We start from the raw sequence: 19,546 nt of genomic DNA, 5'->3' as shown, positions 1-19,546 counted from the left end.
AGGAGGCCGACTCCGGTCCGAGGCCACCTCCAGGGTTTCTGCCTGGCCCCGGGCTCCCAAGGGAGTTTAGGGCAGCCAATGAGTAGGAGTGCAGCGGTCCCTAACTCCTTGATGAGGTGCGGACTCCTGGTGCCGCCTCCAGCGTCATCACAGTGCTCGGGATTGGACCGGGGTCTGGTTCCTTAGGGGCCAGACTTGTGCAAGAGAGTCTGGTTTGTTTCCTGCCGTCGGAGGTGCCCTGCTCCTCCCAGGAAAGCATGCACGGGGCACAGATACACACAGAAAGGCTACTCATGTGGGCTAAGGCTGCTTGCCGAAGCGTAAGGGATACCAGATGGGCCGGGGGAGCCAAGGTGGCTTCAAGGGTATCAGTAGTTTTTTCTTACTCTGTTCACGTCCTCATGCGTGGGACCCCAGGGTATCTCCGTCTCCCCTACGGTCCATATAAGCACATTCATATATTGTACAGTAATCCACTTCCTTCGTAGTGTTAGCCCTTGAACGATGCAGGGGTTAGAAACTCGAACCTCCCCAGAGATGAAAATCCACGTAGAACCTTTGACTCCATTCAGCCTTTTGTTGACTGGAAGCTTTGCTGATATCGTGAACAGACGATTGACACATATTGTGTATGTTATATGTATTATATGCTGTATTATCATTGAGGTGGAGAAAAAATTAAAATTATAAAATACATTTACAGTACTGTATTTATTGGGGAAAAAATCTGCATGTAAGTGGACCTGTGCAGTTCCAACCTGTGTTGTTCAAGGGTCAACTCTATTATACATATCAGTAAGGTTGTGAACTCCTTAGGGATAAAGAATGTTTTATACCCATTTGTATTCAGGACAGAACAGATTCAGAATAAGTATGATTTTCTGTCCATAACCAATAATGAAAATCCTGTTTTATCCTTTGTTTACAGTAAAACATGGGGAAACTGTTAAAACAAGTACTTTTCAAAAATCTTTTCTGGTCCCCAAATCACACACATGTTATCGGGTAGTCCATCCTATAGGAGCCAATTGCTTCTTTGCTTGTTGTTTGAGATGATATTTTTAAGCTCCTAAAATTATAATATTTCTATAAGGAAGTGCATAAACACATCTGGAGATTAAAAGATGGTGAAACATGAGGAAATCTCCCACAGTCCATCCAGGGTCCATCACAGTCCTTCAGGGTCCATCCATGGTCCACTTACGGCCCAGCCATGGTCCACTCAGGGTCGGGCCGCAGTCCATCCATGGTATGGCCAAGGTCCACTCAAGATCCATCATAGTCCATCCACGGATGGTCACGGTCCGTCCACGGCCCATCAGGGTCTATCTACAGTCCATTCACGGTCCATCGCGGTCCATCACGGTCCATCCACAGTCCATCCACAGTCCACCATCGTCCATCACGGTCCATCCACGGTCCACCATAGTCCATCCCAGTCCATCCACGGTCCATCACGGTCCATCCACGGTCCACCATAGTCCATCCACGGTCCATCCCGGTCCATCCACGGTCCATCCACGGTCCATCCAGGTCCATCGTGGTCCATCACGGTCCATCACGGTCCATCGTGGTCCATCACGGTCCATCCTGGTCCATCGTGGTCCATCACGGTCCATCCACGGTCCATCACGGTCCATCTAGGTCCATTCTGGTCCATCCAGGGTCCATCCAGGGTTTATCCACAATCCACTCATGGACCATCACGGTCCATCTCGGTCCATCCTGGTCCATCCCGGTCCATCCAGGTCCATCTTGGTCCATCCAGGTCCATCCCGGTCCATCCAGGTCCATCCTGGTCCATCCCGGTCCATCCAGGGTTTATCCACAATCCACTCATGGGCCATCACGGTCCATCCACGGTCCATCCTGGTCCATCCAGGGTTTATCCACAGTTCATTCACGGCCCATCCACGGTCCATCCTGGTCCATCCACGGTCAATTGTTTTGTGTGTGGTCAGACTTTAAATTCCTTGTCCATCAGGCGTGAATTCGAACGATTCTTCAGGAAAGAAAAACCGTCCTTAGGAAAAACAACGAGTCGGCCTCCTCGGAATAGGGGGCGCCCGGCTATCCAGAGGAGCAACGACAGGCGCGAGACAGAGCGGCCGGAAGGCGCGCCGCCGGAAGCCGGAAGCCGGAAGCCGGAAGCGCGAGGACTTCCGGCCGGCGCCATCTCGCCGTGAGACAGCAGCCGCCGCCGCCGCGATGCTGTCGACCGCCGCGCGGGGCTGGGGACCCGGCCGAGACTTGGCGATGGAGCCCGACGGCGCCGCGGGCCCCCAGCAGCTGCGCTTCTCGCCCTACGCCTTCAACGGAGGGTGAGCCCCGGAGCGCCTGGGCCGCTCGGCGCGGGGGTCGGCGTGGGAGCCGGGGCTCTGCCGGGAGAGCGGCGGCGGGGGCGGGGCGGGCCGTCCTCCGGGGCCGGCGCCGGCGTTCGGGGGGGACCCAGCGGTCGGTGCCCCCGGCTCTCACGGTGTAGACGGGGAACCCGTAGGGACGCGTTCCCTACCTTGTAAGCAGTTCTCTCTCTTTTTTTTTAATTTCCAGAACGACTGCTAGATGGCATTCGCTCCGTTTTCACGGACGGGCCGGGGCTCTTAGAGGTTGGGCCGCTCCGGGCACGGCAGCTGGAGGCTGAGCCGGGCGCGGGTTCTGACCCCGCGTCCCGGGCGGGCTGCTGGCCCATCGTGAGGCGGTTACAAAGCAGGAGGCTGCGGGGTGCTGGGGACTCCGTACCTGCCGCTCCAGCTCCTTGCGATCCAGCTTACGATCCTGTGATCATCAAGTCACTTTTTTCCAGTCTTTTCTCCTTTTTCTCTAGCGCTTATTGCTGCCGGCTCTCGGGCAGCCTTTGTCTCTGCAAAACAAGGCTCGGTTCCCCATCTTCTACTCTGTCTCTTTTAAATGTAGCTAAACCCCATTAACATTCTCACGTCTCATTCGGGGTAGGATGATTCCCGAATGTGTTTCTCCAGGTTTACCTCTCCCCAGTCCCTCTTTTCCAGCTTCTTAAATGAAACATTTCTACCTGGATTTTCTTCTGTCCCCGTAACTCGAGGTACTAGAACAAAAATCAAGCTGATCCTCAGTCATCTTTCCTTCTTGCTCAGAATTATCCATCAGCTACCCAACCGCGTGTGAAATCCTGGACATCACAGTTGGCTCTTCGTGCTTCTGCTGCTTTTGGTAGTGACGAAGACTTGCACGATTCGTGCGTTCATGTTCCCCAGTATCCCGGTTTCTTCCAGTTCACCCCGCTACCTCACTGCTGCATTAATCTTTTTGGAACAGTGCTTTGATGCCATTTCCCATATTGTGTGTTATTGTCACGGCAGTCTTCTTAAAACTCTGCTGCATGTGTATATGGAGCTGATCTCATTTCACAGTCTTTAGTGTGGGATTTTCTGAGGTCAGACCCCTGTCCACTGCATAAGCTTTATGTTCCTCCACTAGCTTACACACAAAGAAACACCCTAATAAGTTGTTTGTGTTATTTTGATCATTACCTGACTCTCTTTATCCATTGTCCATATTTGGAATGCCATCCTTTTGTAGTTCAGAGCTTTAGTGCACGTCCCACCTTAGTAAAAATAATGGATAATGTTTTCTTAGTGCTTATATTCTATTTCTTAGTACTTCTTTCTTAGTGCTGTGCTAGGTACTTTTGTGGTTTGTGTCATTCGACAGTCAGTCATCCTCTTAACACAGGAACTGGTATTACCAGCAATGAGAAGGTGGATTATTTGTGGTCACAGAGCTAGGAAGTGGCAAGGACAGGTCCAGTAAACCCCGAGCCCAGGTTCTCACATGTAAGCCACGTGATCATAGCTTACATTGCAGGATCAGTTATGTCCTTTGGCAAAGTAAAAGGGCTTTACAGTTCTTAGTGCATTTAGTTCTTGCAAAATCCTAGTAAGGGTAGTTACTGTTAGGATCTCTGATCTATATATGAAGACATTGAGGCCTGGAGAAATTAAACAGCTTACCCAGGGTCTCCTACCTGGTGAGTGAGAGATCCAGAATTAGATCCAGAATTAAACTACTCTGGGAATTCATGCTTTAGACCTTTTCAGAACACAGCATAAATTATACAGTCACAAAAGAAAAGGTTTGTTCTTTGTTCATTTCCAAGATATTTGGGTGTTTACTGAGTGGTAGATAAGGGCTTGGATATGAAGACATGAAAAACATTAAACCCTTCTTTGAGCACAGAAAACTTGATTTGTGGTGTCTATACCTGATCCCCTTGGCAGGGGTTATGGCCCTGTTTTGTGATATCAGTATCTTGCTCAAGGTTGGTATTTCATTTTTGATAATGATATGATAATTCAGTGGTTTTTCTGGTTACCTTCTGCCTAGTGACCTTTGCTCTGATTTAGGCTTGTGTTTTTTAGGAAGTACCTACATTTTTTCCCCCGGACAACTTGTAGCCAGGAATCATTTCCCTTTGATTGTTCATCTGAGCCCTACTCTTGGTCAAAGCTATTGGGTTTTGTCTCAACATATGCTATGGACTGTTCTCTAGAGAGAGATGCTATTGCCATCCACAAATATTCATTAATTTTTGTGTCTCCTTTATTTTTCCCTCAGTACTGTATTGGCAATCGCTGGAGAAGATTTTTCAATTGTTGCTTCTGACACTCGATTGAGTGAAGGGTTTTCAATTCACACCCGGGATAGCCCCAAGTGTTATAAATTGTAAGTAAATATTTCTAGGGTCACATTTCTTAGTGCCTTGTGATGATTTCATGCTGTAAGAGATTCCACTTCTAAACAATTTGTTTAATGAGTTTTTAGATTGCATATTTGGAGCTTAGTTTGCATTTTTCTTAGAAAACTGTTTTCTGAATTAGTATTTCCTAATAATTCAATATGCAGTCTTAATGATATTTGCTGTACTAGCAGGAAATATTTTTACCTTAATGTTTTATCATGAACATTTTCAAATACATAAGAAAGGTAAAAGAATTTTGTAGTGAATACCTCTATGCTATCACATGGCTCTTGCTGTTAGCGTTTACTGTAATTATTTTATCATATAGCTTTGTATTCTTTTTTCTGTTAATCCATTGCATGTTTAATGTTAGGGTTAAAGCTCATAGGTATAGCTGCTTAGGTTATGGTTAAATTAAATGTTTTGGGTAAAAAAAAAAAAAGCCACAGTCATAATGGGCTAGCTATATTTTTTCTAAGACGTGAAAATGAAATCTGCACTGATGAGCAGTGGTTTGTAACTAAAGATTTTTGGAAACAGTTACAAAGGGTGGTTAATTCCTCAGTCCACAAAGAGCCTATTTAAGCCTGAATTGTAATAGGAATGAATTGACGAGGTTCAAGGACCTTGTGTTGTAAGGAGGAGGGCTCCACCTTTCCTTGTCGAGCTGGCCCACACCCTACTCTAGAGAACAGCTGATGTTTGTTTGTCGTCATCGTCCCAGTTCTCTTCGTGTACTTTTTTAAAAAAATCTAAGATCTTATTTATTTATTAGAGTATGTGTGCACACGCACAGGAAGGGGAGAGGGAGAAGACTCCCCGCTGAGCAGGACGCCAGGTATGGGACTCAGTCCAGGACCCTGGGATCATGACTTGAGCCGAAGGCAGACACTTCACTGACTGAGCCACCAGGCGCTCCTCTTCATGTGCTTTTCCATCTTTCAGTATTCCTTTCTCCTCTCTAATTCTTAGTGCGTGGATACTACCTTTTTTCTTCTTCTAAGATGTTTTATAATTTGAAAGTAGTAAATGTCACAGATAAAATTGAGGACTATAACTACAAATAACCATTCTCCTACAAGGTTCTGCTCATCTTCATAATGTTCTACTTTAATGTATGTGTTGCTGAAGGGAATACCTGTTCTTTCTTCTTTTTTTTTTTTTTTTTAAGATTTTTTTTTTTATTTATTCATGAGAGACACAGGGAGGGAGGCAGGCAGGCAGGCAGGCTCCATGCAGGGAGCCTGATGTGGGACTGGATCCCAGGTCTCCAGGATCAGGCCCTGGACTGAAGGCGGCGCTAAACCGCTGACCCACCGGGCTGTCCCCCATTCTTCTTTCTTCTTATGAAATAACTGTAGGCATATAGATGGATAGAGAGAACATTAACAACTTCCTATGTCCTTCTTATCCATCTTCAGCACTAAACCACACATAGGGTTGAAGCCGCCTATGTACACCAAGCCCTTTGGGGCTGACTTAGACCCAAACCTGCCTCTTCCCCACCTGTTTGAGACTCTACATTTAGTCTTTATTCTTTGCATGCATACTCCCTTTCCATTGATATATCTGAGTATTTGGTATAAAGCATCCTAAAGCTCCAACATTTTGTCTTATTCTATTGGTATTATTCACCCATCTTGGTAGTAAAGGTGCTGCAGCCTTATGGGAGATTGGAGCTCTTTAACTCAGTGCAGTGAGATTGGTTATAGGGATAGTCGGGGAAATGCTGGTGATGCCCCCAGAGGTGTCTTAGTGGTCTCCCTACCTGGACAGGTATGGTTTGTGTAAATTTCTGAAAGGAAGGGTTTATCTTGTGACCTCTGCTACATTTCTTGATGAGATTGGTGTAGGTTTCCTTATAGATTGATATTAAAGTTTAGGAATCTTTGAGACCTGGTTAAATTTGTTTAACTCTATCAAAATTTAATCAGTTCCCCAATGGTGGGCATTTAAGTTACCTTTTTTTGCTTTGTTTTGAAGAGTCATTAGCATAACATGTATACTTTCACAAGTAAGCCTGTAGTATATATCTTTGCAAACTTACTTGAATATATTTACAGGTAGAACTTCTAGCAGTGGAATTATTGAGTAAAAGTAATGTTCACTTAAACTTTTACTGGATACAGCCAAATGACCCTTCTAAAAAGTTAAACTGCTGTATATTCTTGCCCAGTTATTTATTAAGAGTACCATTTTCCACAACCTCAGCAGCGTTATGTATTATTAACCAGTCTAATAGGTTGAAATAATCTCCTGTGTAGATTTGGATTTGTGAACAACATGAAGGCACTTTTCATATGTTTATGGTGACTTCTGTCTCTTTTTTATGTGACTCCTGTAACTATACCAATCTTTCTGTTTGAGGTTGTTTTTTGTTTTTTTTTTTTAGTTGAGATATAATTGACATGACTGGTTTCTGGTATACAATATAATGATTATGTATATTGCAAATGATCACAGTAAGGCCAGTTAATATCTGTCACCATACATAATTACACATTTTTGTTGTTGAGGACTTTTAAGATCTCTGGCAACTGAAATACTCGATACAGTATTATTAACTGTAGTCCCCATGCTATACATTACATCCAGTGAGACACTGTGTCGATGCATTTGATATTTATAGAAGCCCTTTCAGACTAAGGAAATTAACATTAGACTTTGATCAAATCTATGATTTTTTTCTTTATCATATTTTTCTCCATGTTTTAATTTGGGAGTTGCTTAGGGGCTCATTCAGTTGAGTGTCCCAACTCTTGGTCTTGGCTCAGGTCATGATCTCGGGGTCATGAGAGCTAGCCCTGTGGAGGGCTCCATATAGTGGAGAGTCTGCTGGAAATTCTCTTTCCCACTCTTGCCCCTCCTGCTTGGGCACACGGATGCTCACTTGTGCATGTGTGTGTGTGTCTTTCTCTCTTTCTCTCAAGTAAATAAATCTTTTTTAAAAAGTTTTAATTTGGGGATCCCTGGGTGGCGCAGCGGTTTGGCGCCTGCCTTTGGCCCAGGGCGTGATCCTGGAGACCTAGGATCGAATCCCACGTCGGGCTCCCGGTGCATGGAGCCTGCTTCTCCCTCCGCCTGTGTCTCTGCCTCTCTCTCTTGATCTCTGTGTGTGACTATCATGAATTAAAAAAAAAAAAAAAAAAAAGTTTTATATTGGTACATAGGTTGATGAAGCTATTCTGTGTAGATACTGAATGTATCATATTTAAATAGGTGGCTCTCAACCCAAGATTGTACCACCTGTGTTTTCTTTAGGCCATTCTTTCATTTGTCTCTAAGTCCTTGATCCACCCACAATTTATTTATTGTAGGGAATAAGATGATTACCCCACCCCTCCAACGGGTCTAACTGGTCGCAGTACCATTTGGTGAATAATGGAAATAGGAATTTTAAATTTAAAATTGCCCAAAGCGTGTTTTATTTTACTGTCTAACCAGCTCAGTTTCCTGAAATATGCTTTTTACAGAACAGACAAAACAGTTATTGGATGCAGCGGTTTTCATGGAGACTGTCTCACCCTGACAAAGATTATTGAAGCAAGACTAAAGGTAGACACTTTTGTGTAAAGTTAATAACAATTTCTTTGATTGATTGAAGCATACGACAGGACTGTTGTTCAGAATACTTGGAGAAGCTCTAGGTTAGCAGGTGAAATTACAGTCTATTCTAGAAATGAAAAGAAACTTAATATAGACACGTGAAAGTAGCATAATGTGAAACTGCAGGATATTCCCTTTCTTAAAATCTCTGTACGATATAAAGATTCTCTACCTTTTCCAAGGTAGCCTGGGAAGGGTTTCTCCTGAAGATAATCTTCCTTCAAAAACAAAAATTCTGTGGTGGAGGCAAGCTTGTAGACGGGTGCTTGGTTTTGGATACCATCAGCTGACATGCTTTCCCTCCTTCCAACGTTGAATTCTTAGTTGACAGGATGCATAAGCAGAAACAGGAGTAGATGTGGCAGGAGTTTGGATGAAAGATACCATCTAAGCTGTCCTCACCTGATTCCTTGATTGGTTTTAGTTGACTGCCAGCTGAAGAAGTTGTGACACGTGATAGGTGGGGGTGAAACAGTAGGAAAGGGTGGTCCGAGGGGGAAGTGAGAGAATGAGCCATTCTAACCTGTTCTGCAGGTTTTAGAGAGGCTGACAGTGTCCCTGCCTGCATGTATTTTGTGTGTGATGGGTAGGAATGAAGAACAAAGGAATACTGACTTAATGAAAGCAAATGCATGTCTGGATTTTTATTAGGACCTGTGTATATTAAGCAGTATGTAACTTCAAATAATTTCAAGGAGAGTAGACCAGGAATAATTTAGACTGTATTAAAATGGGTTTTAGGGGCACCTGAGTAGGTCAGTTGGTTAAGTGTCTGACTCTTGGTTTCAGCTCAGGTCGTCATCTCAGGGTTGCGAGGTGGAGCCCCATGTCAGGCTGTGTGCTCAGCACGGTGTCTGCTGGAGTTTTTTCTCCCCATACCTTCCCCCCCAAGTGTGTGTCCATGCTCTTTTTCTCTAAAGTAAATCTTTAAATTAAAATGGATTTTATCCGTAATAGTAAATACTCTTCTTAGCTGGCAAACAAGATTTGGGCTGGAGTAGGATTTAATTTTGTAGGATATGTGTCCCAATTTTTATAAGTTGGTAAGGCCACCTGATGTGTGAAGAACTTAGCTATAATCACATCCTGTCTTTGCCTATTTGTGAATAACATTTGAGATTATATGCACTTATGAATGATGTCATAGGTACTAGAGTATGTAATAAGTTTAATATCTGGTTTTGAAAAAATTTGAAATAGCTCATTAGAATATAGAAATTATTTCATTCAATGTTTTATTGTTATTTGAAATTTTTACACTGAAAGCTTCATTGGCATACATTTATTGACGTATTTATATGTTTCCTGGTATACATGACTAGCAGAGTAAGCATTGTGTTAATAAAATATAACAAGGAACAGTGAATTCAATTTAATCATACCATCCTTGAAATTTTTCTTTCATACATTATTACATAAATGGTGTGGTGATTAAAATGTTGATGCTTGGTTTTGAAATGAAATGAAGATTTTTTCCTAATCTGTTTTCAGTATTTTGACTTGTTATTTTGCCCTATATTCTTAGGTAAATCTTTAGAGATGCTTGCTTTGTGGGTGATAAATTGGTGAACTTAAATTTATGTTTGTAATTTTTTTAGAATTTCTCGGATAATTTAGAATTCCCTAAGAGTGCAGTAAATCTAGGTTTCAAAATCACAATGAGATTTGCTTTGGATACTTCAGTTCTCCATTATAGATGCTTTAAGGAGTAAGACCATTTCCCAGAGTAAGGGTTCTGCTCTCATACCTCCTGTTCTCACACGTATCTACTTTGCAAAGAGAAGGGCTTGTATGTGGGTCTGGTCAAGGGTCAGCAAACTGACCAGAGAGTAATTATTTTCAGCTCTATGGGCCATTTACTTTGCTGTTGTAGTGCACCAGCAAATGTAGGTAGATAATATATAATGAACAAATAGGACTCCGATCTGATTCAGCTTTCTTTGCAGAAGTAGTTGGTGAGCTGGACTTGGTCCACGGGCTCTAGTTTGCTGCGGCCCTGGTCTAGAGGCAGAGTAAAGGAGAGCTGGACTTAAATCATCCTCCCATGCACTACTGATGCCTGATGTGTGGCATTTGCTCTTGAATGAGCCGTTCCTGAGATAAGGGTGGCATGGAAAATAGAGAATTGAGGACAAATTTAACTTCCTTTCCCTTAAAAATGTGTATAGCCCCCCGAATGGTGTGGTAGTATTGTGTGTGATGATGAAAGAACAGTAGGCACCCTTTCACCAAGATAAGTGTTCACCCTTTAACTTTACTTTGCTGGTTCTGGTCTGTATTATATTTTGCCTCTCCGTGCCTGTTTTGTTAATACTTGCAGATGTATAAGCATTCTAACAACAAAACCATGACTACAGGGGCGATTGCTGCGATGCTGTCTACAATCCTCTACTCAAGGCGCTTCTTTCCCTACTACGTTTACAACATCATTGGGGGACTGGATGAAGAAGGTAGAATTCTTTTTTCTGGAAAATGAAGGGAGGGGGGTGGCATTTTTTAGATGTGTGTTTCCATCTAGATTTCAACCATAAACACCATCTTGCCTAACAGTTTTATTTTCTGTTAATTAAAGCAATACGAAACTGAAGCTAAAAGGGAAAGAGATGATCCGAAGGCACATCACAGATTATATACTAAAGCTCTAATAAGGACTATTGGGCAGGCTGTTATTTTACTATTTTCTGCAGATCTCGTATGAGTTCAGTAGTTAGATAATTAGCATTTCGGTCTTTCAGAAAGAGATCTGATTTGGAGAAGCTTGACTTAATTATGATTCTACATAACAAACATATTTGCTTAAGTTTTTGAAAAGTGATGCCTTCAAAGAAGTGTATGCATACCCTGCAGTGTTTTCTGAAGCACCACTGATTTCCTGTCAGAGTCCGATGAGAAGGGCCTGAGAAAATGTCGTGTTACTTGATATGTCCTCTTGTTGTGTTTCTTTTTTTAAAGATTTTTTTTATTTATTCATGAGAGACACAGAGAGAGGCAGAGACACAGGCAGAGGGAGAAGCAGGTTCCATGCAGGGAGCCTGAGGTGGGACTCGATTCCAGGACCCCAAGTCACCCCCTGGGCCGAAGGCGGTGCTCAACTGCTGAGCCACCCAGGGATCCCCTGTCCTCCTGTTTTAATCCAGTGCAGGGACACTGATGGTTTTCACTGGGTTTCATTTGGACTGACCTTTGGTTGCTTCCAAAAAACCAGGTACTTTCTCTCAGGACAGATCTGTGCCACCATTTACAGTAGTCCATTGAGTAAAGAAGTTACAGAAATGTCTGGCTGATAATAGTATGTTGAAATACATCTATCTCCTGAGAGGGAACATTTCTGGATAATGAGTTCGGCTCCTCTCATCCCCTCACTCTACTTTGTATCCCTGTCTCTTCTAGTCCACTGGCTTTTCCTTTGTTTTCCTTCTATCTTACTAGCTTACCCATATGTGGCCTCTGGGAGCCTTCTAGTCATAGTATCGACTGTGGTTTACGTGTAGACAGGTTATGTTAACACAGTGTATTTCAAGGCTTTCAACCTACTTGAAAACTAAGAAAGTAAGTGTAAAGCATAGAAATGGTCAGTAGAAACAAATTACCCTTAATAAGGTAATTCAATCCTAGCCACAGATTAGCTTGCATACCCAGCGTGCTCATGGGCACTTTTTCACTTAAATTACGTCTGACTTGAATGTCTGATAAATAAAGTCATGTTTTAGTCACATTTGTAATAGCTACCATTGAATTTAGCAGAACAAACGGTGTCCTTTGAGTTTTGCTGAGAGATAGGGAGACTGGGGTGTGTTTTGAGTTAGCCCTGTTCTTTAATGTTTTGGTGGTATTCTCAGGCATTTCTTTCTTTCCTTTTTTTTTTTTTTTTTTTTAAGATTTTTTTATTTGTATTTATTCATGAGAGACAGAGAGAGGCAGAGACAGAGGCAGGAGGAGAAGCAGGCTCCCTGTGGGGAAGCCCGATGTGGGACTTGATTCCGGAACTCCAGGATCATGCCCTGAGCCAAAGGCAGACGCTCAACCACTGAGCCACCCAGGCGTCCCTCTCAGGCATTTCCAATTGTCTTTTTAAATCTTCTCTGGTCTGCTTTGGTTATCCTTTAAATTTGTTTTTATTTCTTAGAGCAATTTATGTGTGTCATAAAGCAGTCCTGTCTGTTCCCAAGGTACTCCAGCTTTTACCTGTGCTTTCTTTCCTCTTCTTGGTTTATTTCCTTGCTTTCATGGTGTACAAAGCCAAGAGACCTTTTATGTGACTTAGGATCTAATCCTAAGATTTTATAATGTTCTGAGATTTTATAATGATGCTCCTTCTACAGAGTGTCTTCTAGATTTCCCCCTGTTCCCTCCTCACTGTCTCCACAGCCACCTGCATTGTGATCTTTCCTTTATAATGTTCCCCTTGCCATATTGCCCACTAGTCCTTTTCTTCCTCTCTGAAGATTTCCTCAGGTTTAGATTCTTACCTTTGGTACAATTTTTTTTTTTTTAAGATTTTATTTATTGATTCATGAGAGACAGAGAGAGGCAGAGACCCAGGCAGAGGGAGAAGCAGGCTCCATGCAGGGAGCCCGATGCGGGACCCGATCCCGGGCCTCCAGGATTATGTCGTGGGCCAAAGGCATGCTAAACCGCTGAGCTGCTTGGGCTGCCCCTTTGGCCACATTCTTATTTTTGCTGTCATTCACTTCCCAAGAACTTTTTTTATTCTCTGGCTTCCTAAATTTTTTCTTAAAGTATGTTCTTGTTATATTTTTTGTACTTTCTTTGACATTTTCTTGTGTTCTTTGCATTGCATTTTATCAGACTTTTTTTTTTTCCCATTTGGTTTGTTTATTCCTGACTTCTATGTCAGAGGCTTCAAATTTCTGTTGATTTTTGACAGTTCATACTGAAGGTTGATATGCCAAAATCTGAGTAAAGGTGGCATGGTATGTCTGTTTTCCATTTGCTGCTTCTGTTTCATTCCCTTACACAGCCTGCATATAAGCCTGGTGCCCCCAAGTCCAGAGTCTCCACTAAGGTCTCAAGAGACCTTGTTTCCTGTTTTGCTCTCTTGAGGAGACAGAGACCTGGAGGGCAGTGCTCCTTCTTGAGATCTTCAGGGTAGTTGGGTCCCTGACTGTCCTTCAGGACACTGGGGTCAACAGGTGAACTTTGGACAGTGGGATCAGTGATTGTCTTTAGGACGCTTGGTCCACAGCTGCCCTTGAGGCTCACAGGTTCAGTAGCCATCTGCTTTAACCTCTGCCTTTGACTCTACTTAGAGTCATGCTTTAAAAATATTTCCACGAAATTAATAATGAATTTAGTTTCTCCTTAACAAAAACAATGGTACTGTAGAGGTTTCAAAGAGTACAGGAAGATACAGAGGTAAAGTAGTCATCACCCCAATCCTTATCTCAGAGATAATTAGTATTAAACTTCTGGTCAGCATGCTTCTAGGCATCTTGGTGGTCACATGTGCTGGTGTGATGAATAAGTGGAGTATATAATGTGAATGTCTGTGGTGGGATGTACTGTCAAGGAGTTGTTCTGTGCTCCTGAGTAGACAGACTCCTCAGGATTCAGGGCTGATTTACATGGGGTGTAGCTATGCCATAGTTTGCCTGCCTGTCCTTTGAAGGTCATTACGCAGTTTCCTTAATATAAACAATATGCTGAACAGTCTTGTACAGTTTTGTATACTTCAACCATGTGTACCTCCCTGGAAAACATTCCCAGAAATTGAGTTGGCTGGGTCAGAGAATATATATTTTTGGCATTTCGATGCCACCCCTGGCTTGCCCTTCAGAAAGGGTCACCAGTGCCCCTCCTACCTGGGGCACTGGGGTAGTTTTTTGCATCCTTACCACTATCAGAATTAACACATTTTGGAGATCTTTACCTAATAAATACTTTATGGTTTTGATTTATATAAGTGTACTCAAGTTGGGCGTTTTTTGTGTTTATTTACCTTTTCATTTCTTTGAGACTGACCTATGTGCTGACCTTTGCTCATTTCCATGTCTGCACTGGTATGTCAGTTTTCCATTTTTCCATGAGTCTTTTTAAAAAATTATAAGAATGCCATCCAACTGTGTCAACTCTGTAATGTCAGCAGTGGATGCCTCCCAAGAATGTTTCTGTCTCCCATCTTGAGGAGTGTCTGGGTATCCAGAATTTTCAGAATTTCGTACAGTCCAATCTGTTGGTGTTTAACTGCTCTGAGTGTCCTCTTCTATTAGAAGGGAGGGTTTACCTTTATTTCTTTCTAGGACTTGTTTTGACTTTATTTTTACATTGAAGCCAGTTTGCTTTTTTTAAGGTTAAGAATTATTTTTGATGAGGAAAAGCACTCTGTAGTCAAGATTCATGCCCTTCTCTGATGTTTTGCCTTTGCTAAGGGGCGGGGGGCGGGGGGAGCGGTGGGGGGCGGGGGGGGGGAAGGTCATTGAATCTCTGGTCTTCAATTTATCCCACTCTTCTCTTCCTCACATCTCTTGGTTTTCCTGAGATTAGTTCTGCCTTCGGTAAAAACTTTTGGGCCTCGTTGTACTTGTGTCCTGTTGGCCTCCTGAGAGATACATTGTTCTTTTCGCTTTGTATTTCCTGTCCCTTTTTCCTGTGCTGTATATATAGTTCGTGAACTGCCCACTGGGATCTCGATCTTGTCCCACTTTTCCCACAAAAACACTTCCCTGGGCAGCCTCAGCACCTAGATGCTGCCTTCTCAGCAGAGAATTGTAAGTAATTCTGCATCAGGAAAAGCACACACAGCTGGGGGTAGCGGAGGTCCATGGATAGGGAGACAACTGTCCTTAATCTCCCATCTCCCAGGTTAATTACTGAGGTGTTTCAGTTCTGGGATGATGTGCTAAAAGGTCAGTTATATCACTTCTAAGTCCTAGCTCATAAATGACCCATGATTTCTCACACCCAAAACACAGTTGTTTTTAAAAAAATTACAGTGGCAGGTGTGCTCTGTAACAGATCCAGTATGGAAGCACACGAAGTGATTCCCTTCTTCTCTTCCCTCCAGTCCCACAATCATGACTAACTGCAGTTTGCAGTTTATCTTACATACTTTTTTGTGTGCCTTATACAAATACATGTTTTTCTTATGCTTTTAAACAAAATAGGACTGTGTTGTACATATTACAGAGCTCTTCATTTTACGTTGTCTTGTGGTTGTGGGCCTGGGGGCAGTCCCGTTTTTCTCTTCCATACCAGTTTGGGCTAACAGATTTTAGGGTGTTTGTATATTTTTGCTCTTTTAAGAGATGCAGAATAAGCCTTCTCATAGGTAGATCTGATTTATAAGTGAGATTATTACTAGGTCATAGGGTATGTACTTTTACACTTTGATAGATTCTACTGCCAGATTGTTCTTTAACAAGGCCTAGCAGTTTGTGCATGCTTCAGGTGAGCCTCAGAGCCCCATTTATCCTTCTGCTCTTAGTGCTCTGTGACTTGTTAAGAATTCAGGGGCTCCTGGAGGGCTCAGTTGGTGAAGCATCTGCCTTCAGCTCAGGTTGTGGTGAGTCTGCTGCCTCTTCTGCCCGTCCCCCTGCTTATGTGTGGGCGCATTCACATGTGCGTGCTCGCTCACTCTTTCTCTCTCAAATAAGTAAATATAATCTTAAAAAAATTTTTTTTAATTTTTATTTATTTATGATAGTCACAGAGAGAGAGAGAGAGAGGCAGAGACACAGGCAAGAGGGAGAAGCAGGCTCCATGCGCCGGGAGCCTGACATGGGATTCGATCCTGGGTCTCCAGGATCCCACCCTGGGCCAAAGGCAGGCGCTAAACCGCTGCGCCACCCAGGGATCCCAATAAATATAATCTTAAAAAAGAATAGGTACATTCAGATTCTGGTTTAGTGTTTCTGTTTTTTATGTTTTGTTTTTGCAAAAGTGATTCTTAAATCTGGTAGCACAAAGCAAGTGATTACATCTTAGGCACAACTAACCTTTTGCATGTGACATTTGTGTTTTTCCAAAATTTCCCCTTTATTAAAACAGTTTTTTATGGTGTTGATGCTTACTATTAAGTTTAAAAACACAGTAAATCTTCCTTGTGACTATTCACATTCAGCAGTAGGAGAATTTTAAACTCAAATCTATGCTAGAACTACACTCACTCGTTTTTGAGGAACATCGTGAAGAGCTTAGTGCAGAACTCAGCCCAGGACCTGTGACTGCTAACCAGCAGTATATGTGACTGCTTCCTGTCCACATATGTATCGGAGCCACTGGGCGGTGATGGCTGATGTCAGCTTGATGAGAGCGTGGAGCTGAGCTCCGGGTGGCAAAAACACCATGAGACAGGAGTGGGCAGGTGTGCCTCTGATCATGTTCTGAGGGTAGGTGAGCAGACTGCTGAGGATAACAGAACATGCTTCTTACTGAAATTTGGCTAAAATTTTAGCTAAGTTCATAGTTCACTTTGTGTCACATTTGGACTAGATTTAGTTTTACTGTGGCTTGGGGTTATGGTCAGGATGCACCCTTATGGCGACTGTATTATTCTTTCAGGGAAGGGAGCTGTGTACAGCTTCGACCCAGTAGGGTCCTACCAGAGAGACTCCTTCAAGGCTGGAGGCTCAGCAAGTGCCATGCTCCAGCCGCTGCTTGACAACCAGGTAATGACACCGCATCCAGGCTGGTCATGACGTTAACACAGAGTGCTTCCCTCTGAGTTCCGTTCACCAGCTGAGGAGAGTGGAGAAATCGAGGCTTGCTTGTATGTCCCTGCTGAGTTTGTGTGGCTGATTTTCCCTACCCCAGTCTACAGTCTCTGTGTTCTGCTGGCTCTCTTGTGGTCTCTCACCTTCTCCCAGGGCTTTAGTGTCTTCTGTGCTCTCGTGATTTCCAGGCCTCTTGTATCTATAATACTCGGTCTGTGTTTTCAATTCTCTTGCCACCTTTACCAGAACATCTTGAAAATTCTTTTCTCCACATATTCACCATTTTTGTGTCCCCTTATTTTGTATTCTAACTTCCAAGTACATTTTTAATTTGCCTCCTTTTCTGTTACTGTTGCCTAAATTCAGGTCTGCATTTCCCAGCATCCTTTCTGCCTCCAAACTTACTTCCTTGTGTTTCTGAAATATATCATAAACGTGTAGTCACTTGTGTGTATTGCTTACCTGCCTCCTCTCCCATCCATGTGGTGTGCTTCTGCACAGCACACCCTTGGTCTGCGTTGTCACTGCCGTCTGACTCTGCTATATCCTTCGTGCCCCCATACTCAAGTGTGTCTTCTGCCAAAGGAGATTTAGTTAATAGCTGCTGGGGCTCTCCTGGCTCTTTTCTCTTAATGGTAACATATTGTATAATGGTATGTGTGCTTCTCAGGAGCAGGAGCTTTGTCTCAGTGAATATTTGTCAGGCTTTAGGAATGTTGTGAGAGCTTGGTGCAGAACTGGGACTGCTAACTGGTGCAGAACTTGGTGCAGGACCTGGGACTGCTAACCAGTCTGCTTGTGAGACCTTCAGTCAGCTCTGGAAGCTTCTCAGTTGAGAGACATTTTAAATTTGTGTGTGATCTATTCATTATGAGTCCCCAGACTTGTGAAGGCATTGGGGAGGCTGGAGCCACCTTTGTACTGTCACATGATGCCTCAACCATGTTTCCTGTCCCACCAGGTTGGTTTTAAGAACATGCAGAATGTGGAGCATGTCCCGCTGTCCTTGGACAGAGCCATGCGGCTTGTGAAAGACGTCTTCATTTCTGCAGCGGAGAGGGATGTGTACACTGGGGATGCACTCAGAATCTGCATTGTGACTAAGGAGGGCATCAGGGAGGAGACTGTTCCCCTGAGGAAGGATTGATTGGTGTGCTGTTATTAATCACTTTAGAACTGGTTAATTTTGTATCTTGGAACTATTGGTCTATGTTTCATTAAAAAATAAAAGCTGAAGTAATCATTTTGTTGTAATTTGTGTTCTTTAAGCAGGATGAACCTAGAAAGTAGAATTTCATTTTCCTTTCATTTTCTGCTATTTTTTTGTCTTTCAGAGCTATTTTTGCATTTTAATTTTTTTTAGCTCTACGTCCAACATGCAGCTCAAACTCAAGACCTCAAGATCAGGGGTCACATGCTCCACTGACTGATCCAGCCAGGTGCCTGTTTTTGTATTTTAGAAATGACAAAAAAAAAAAAAAAAAAAACAGGTTGTGTCATTTTTTGCTTGTATTTATGAGCAAGAAATTTATCTGGAAAAGATGACCTTTGGTCAGCTCATTCCATGATGGCCAACCCATCTTATGAAGAAGGTTTTTGGAATTTATTTAGTCCACCCAGCTTGCCTTACAGGGTGGGTTACCTTTAAATCACCACTTTTAACTTTAAACCATCTCAGTCTTGTTAACAAATGTGAATGGAATATCTTATAATTTCTCATCTTTGCTAAGCAGTTGGAAATGGCTGTTTTGGAAAAATGTTCAAAATAAAATTACAAAAGCAAATAACCCTTTAAATGGGCTTTGTCCAGAAGTCAGCAGGAAGAATCTTTATAAACTCTTTGAGTATTAAATCTGAGGGGCGCCTGGGTGGCTCAGCGGTTGAGCGTCTGCCTTCATCCCAGGGCCTGATCCTGGAGTCCCGGGATTGAGTCCCATGTCAGGCTCCCTGCGTGGGGCCTGCTTCTCCCTCTGCCTGTGTCTCTGCCTCTCTCTCTCTCTCTCCCTCTCTCTCTCTCTCATGAATAAAGTCCTACAAAAAGTCTCAACTCTTGATCTCAGCTCAGGTATTGATCTCAGAGTTGTGAGGTGAGCCCTGTGTTGGGCTCCCTACTGGTCATGGATCCTACTTTAAAAAGAAACTCAAGACCTAAATTTTGATAGAGCTAAAGTAGTTTCTGTTTTAGAACTATTGAATACATTTTATCTCCCTATAATGTTGGAGAGGTTTTCTTGGTAGGGAACAAGTCAGATACAGCGTAGCCTAGGGGGTGTTACTGGTTTTGTGGCCTATTAACAACAGTGGGGTTTTCCTATTGGCCTTCTGTTAATTTAATTAAAATTATCAAAACCCTAAGAGATACATACTTTAAAATTTGCTGAGGAGTCCATTGATATGTCACCTGCGAGCCTGTGAGCCGGAGGCCCAGGAGAGGTGATGTGTGAGGCCCTATCTCCAGGGACAGGAGATTTCTGTCCCAGCTCAGCATTCTCCCAGCAAATTAGACATGCCCACACTTGGGGGGGGGGGGGGCGGGGGGGAGCAAGGGGGT

The 19,546-nt window shown here is 43.2% G+C and overlaps 1 protein-coding gene across 1 annotated transcript; it reads left to right on the top strand.

Annotated features, from left to right (window-relative positions):
• The first annotated feature begins 2,152 nt into the window (after window positions 1-2,152).
• On the top strand, window positions 2,153-18,238 carry PSMB1 (proteasome 20S subunit beta 1). The gene is made up of 6 exons (XM_038555041.1): window positions 2,153-2,321; window positions 4,594-4,701; window positions 8,191-8,272; window positions 10,644-10,773; window positions 16,844-16,950; window positions 17,957-18,238. The coding sequence occupies exons 1-6, from the start codon at window positions 2,209-2,211 to the stop codon at window positions 18,140-18,142; spliced, it is 726 nt and encodes a 241-aa protein (XP_038410969.1). The 5' UTR covers window positions 2,153-2,208; the 3' UTR covers window positions 18,143-18,238.
• The last annotated feature ends 1,308 nt before the right edge of the window (window positions 18,239-19,546 follow it).

This window comes from Canis lupus, chromosome 12, assembly GCF_011100685.1.
Source record: "Canis lupus familiaris isolate Mischka breed German Shepherd chromosome 12, alternate assembly UU_Cfam_GSD_1.0, whole genome shotgun sequence".
Classification (NCBI taxonomy): domain Eukaryota; kingdom Metazoa; phylum Chordata; class Mammalia; order Carnivora; family Canidae; genus Canis; species Canis lupus.
The sequence above is the reverse complement of the archived record's forward strand: the minus strand, read 5'-3'. Positions and strand labels throughout refer to the sequence as shown.

Excerpts from the sequence above, each read along its gene's own strand:
- PSMB1 (XM_038555041.1), top strand. The coding sequence starts at position 2,209 with ATGCTGTCGACCGCCGCGCGGGGCTGGGGACCCGGCCGAGACTTGGCG. Across the intron at positions 4,702-8,190 it reads AGCCCCAAGTGTTATAAATT|AACAGACAAAACAGTTATTG; the intron begins GTAAGTAAATAT and ends TGCTTTTTACAG. Across the intron at positions 16,951-17,956 it reads AGCCGCTGCTTGACAACCAG|GTTGGTTTTAAGAACATGCA; the intron begins GTAATGACACCG and ends CTGTCCCACCAG.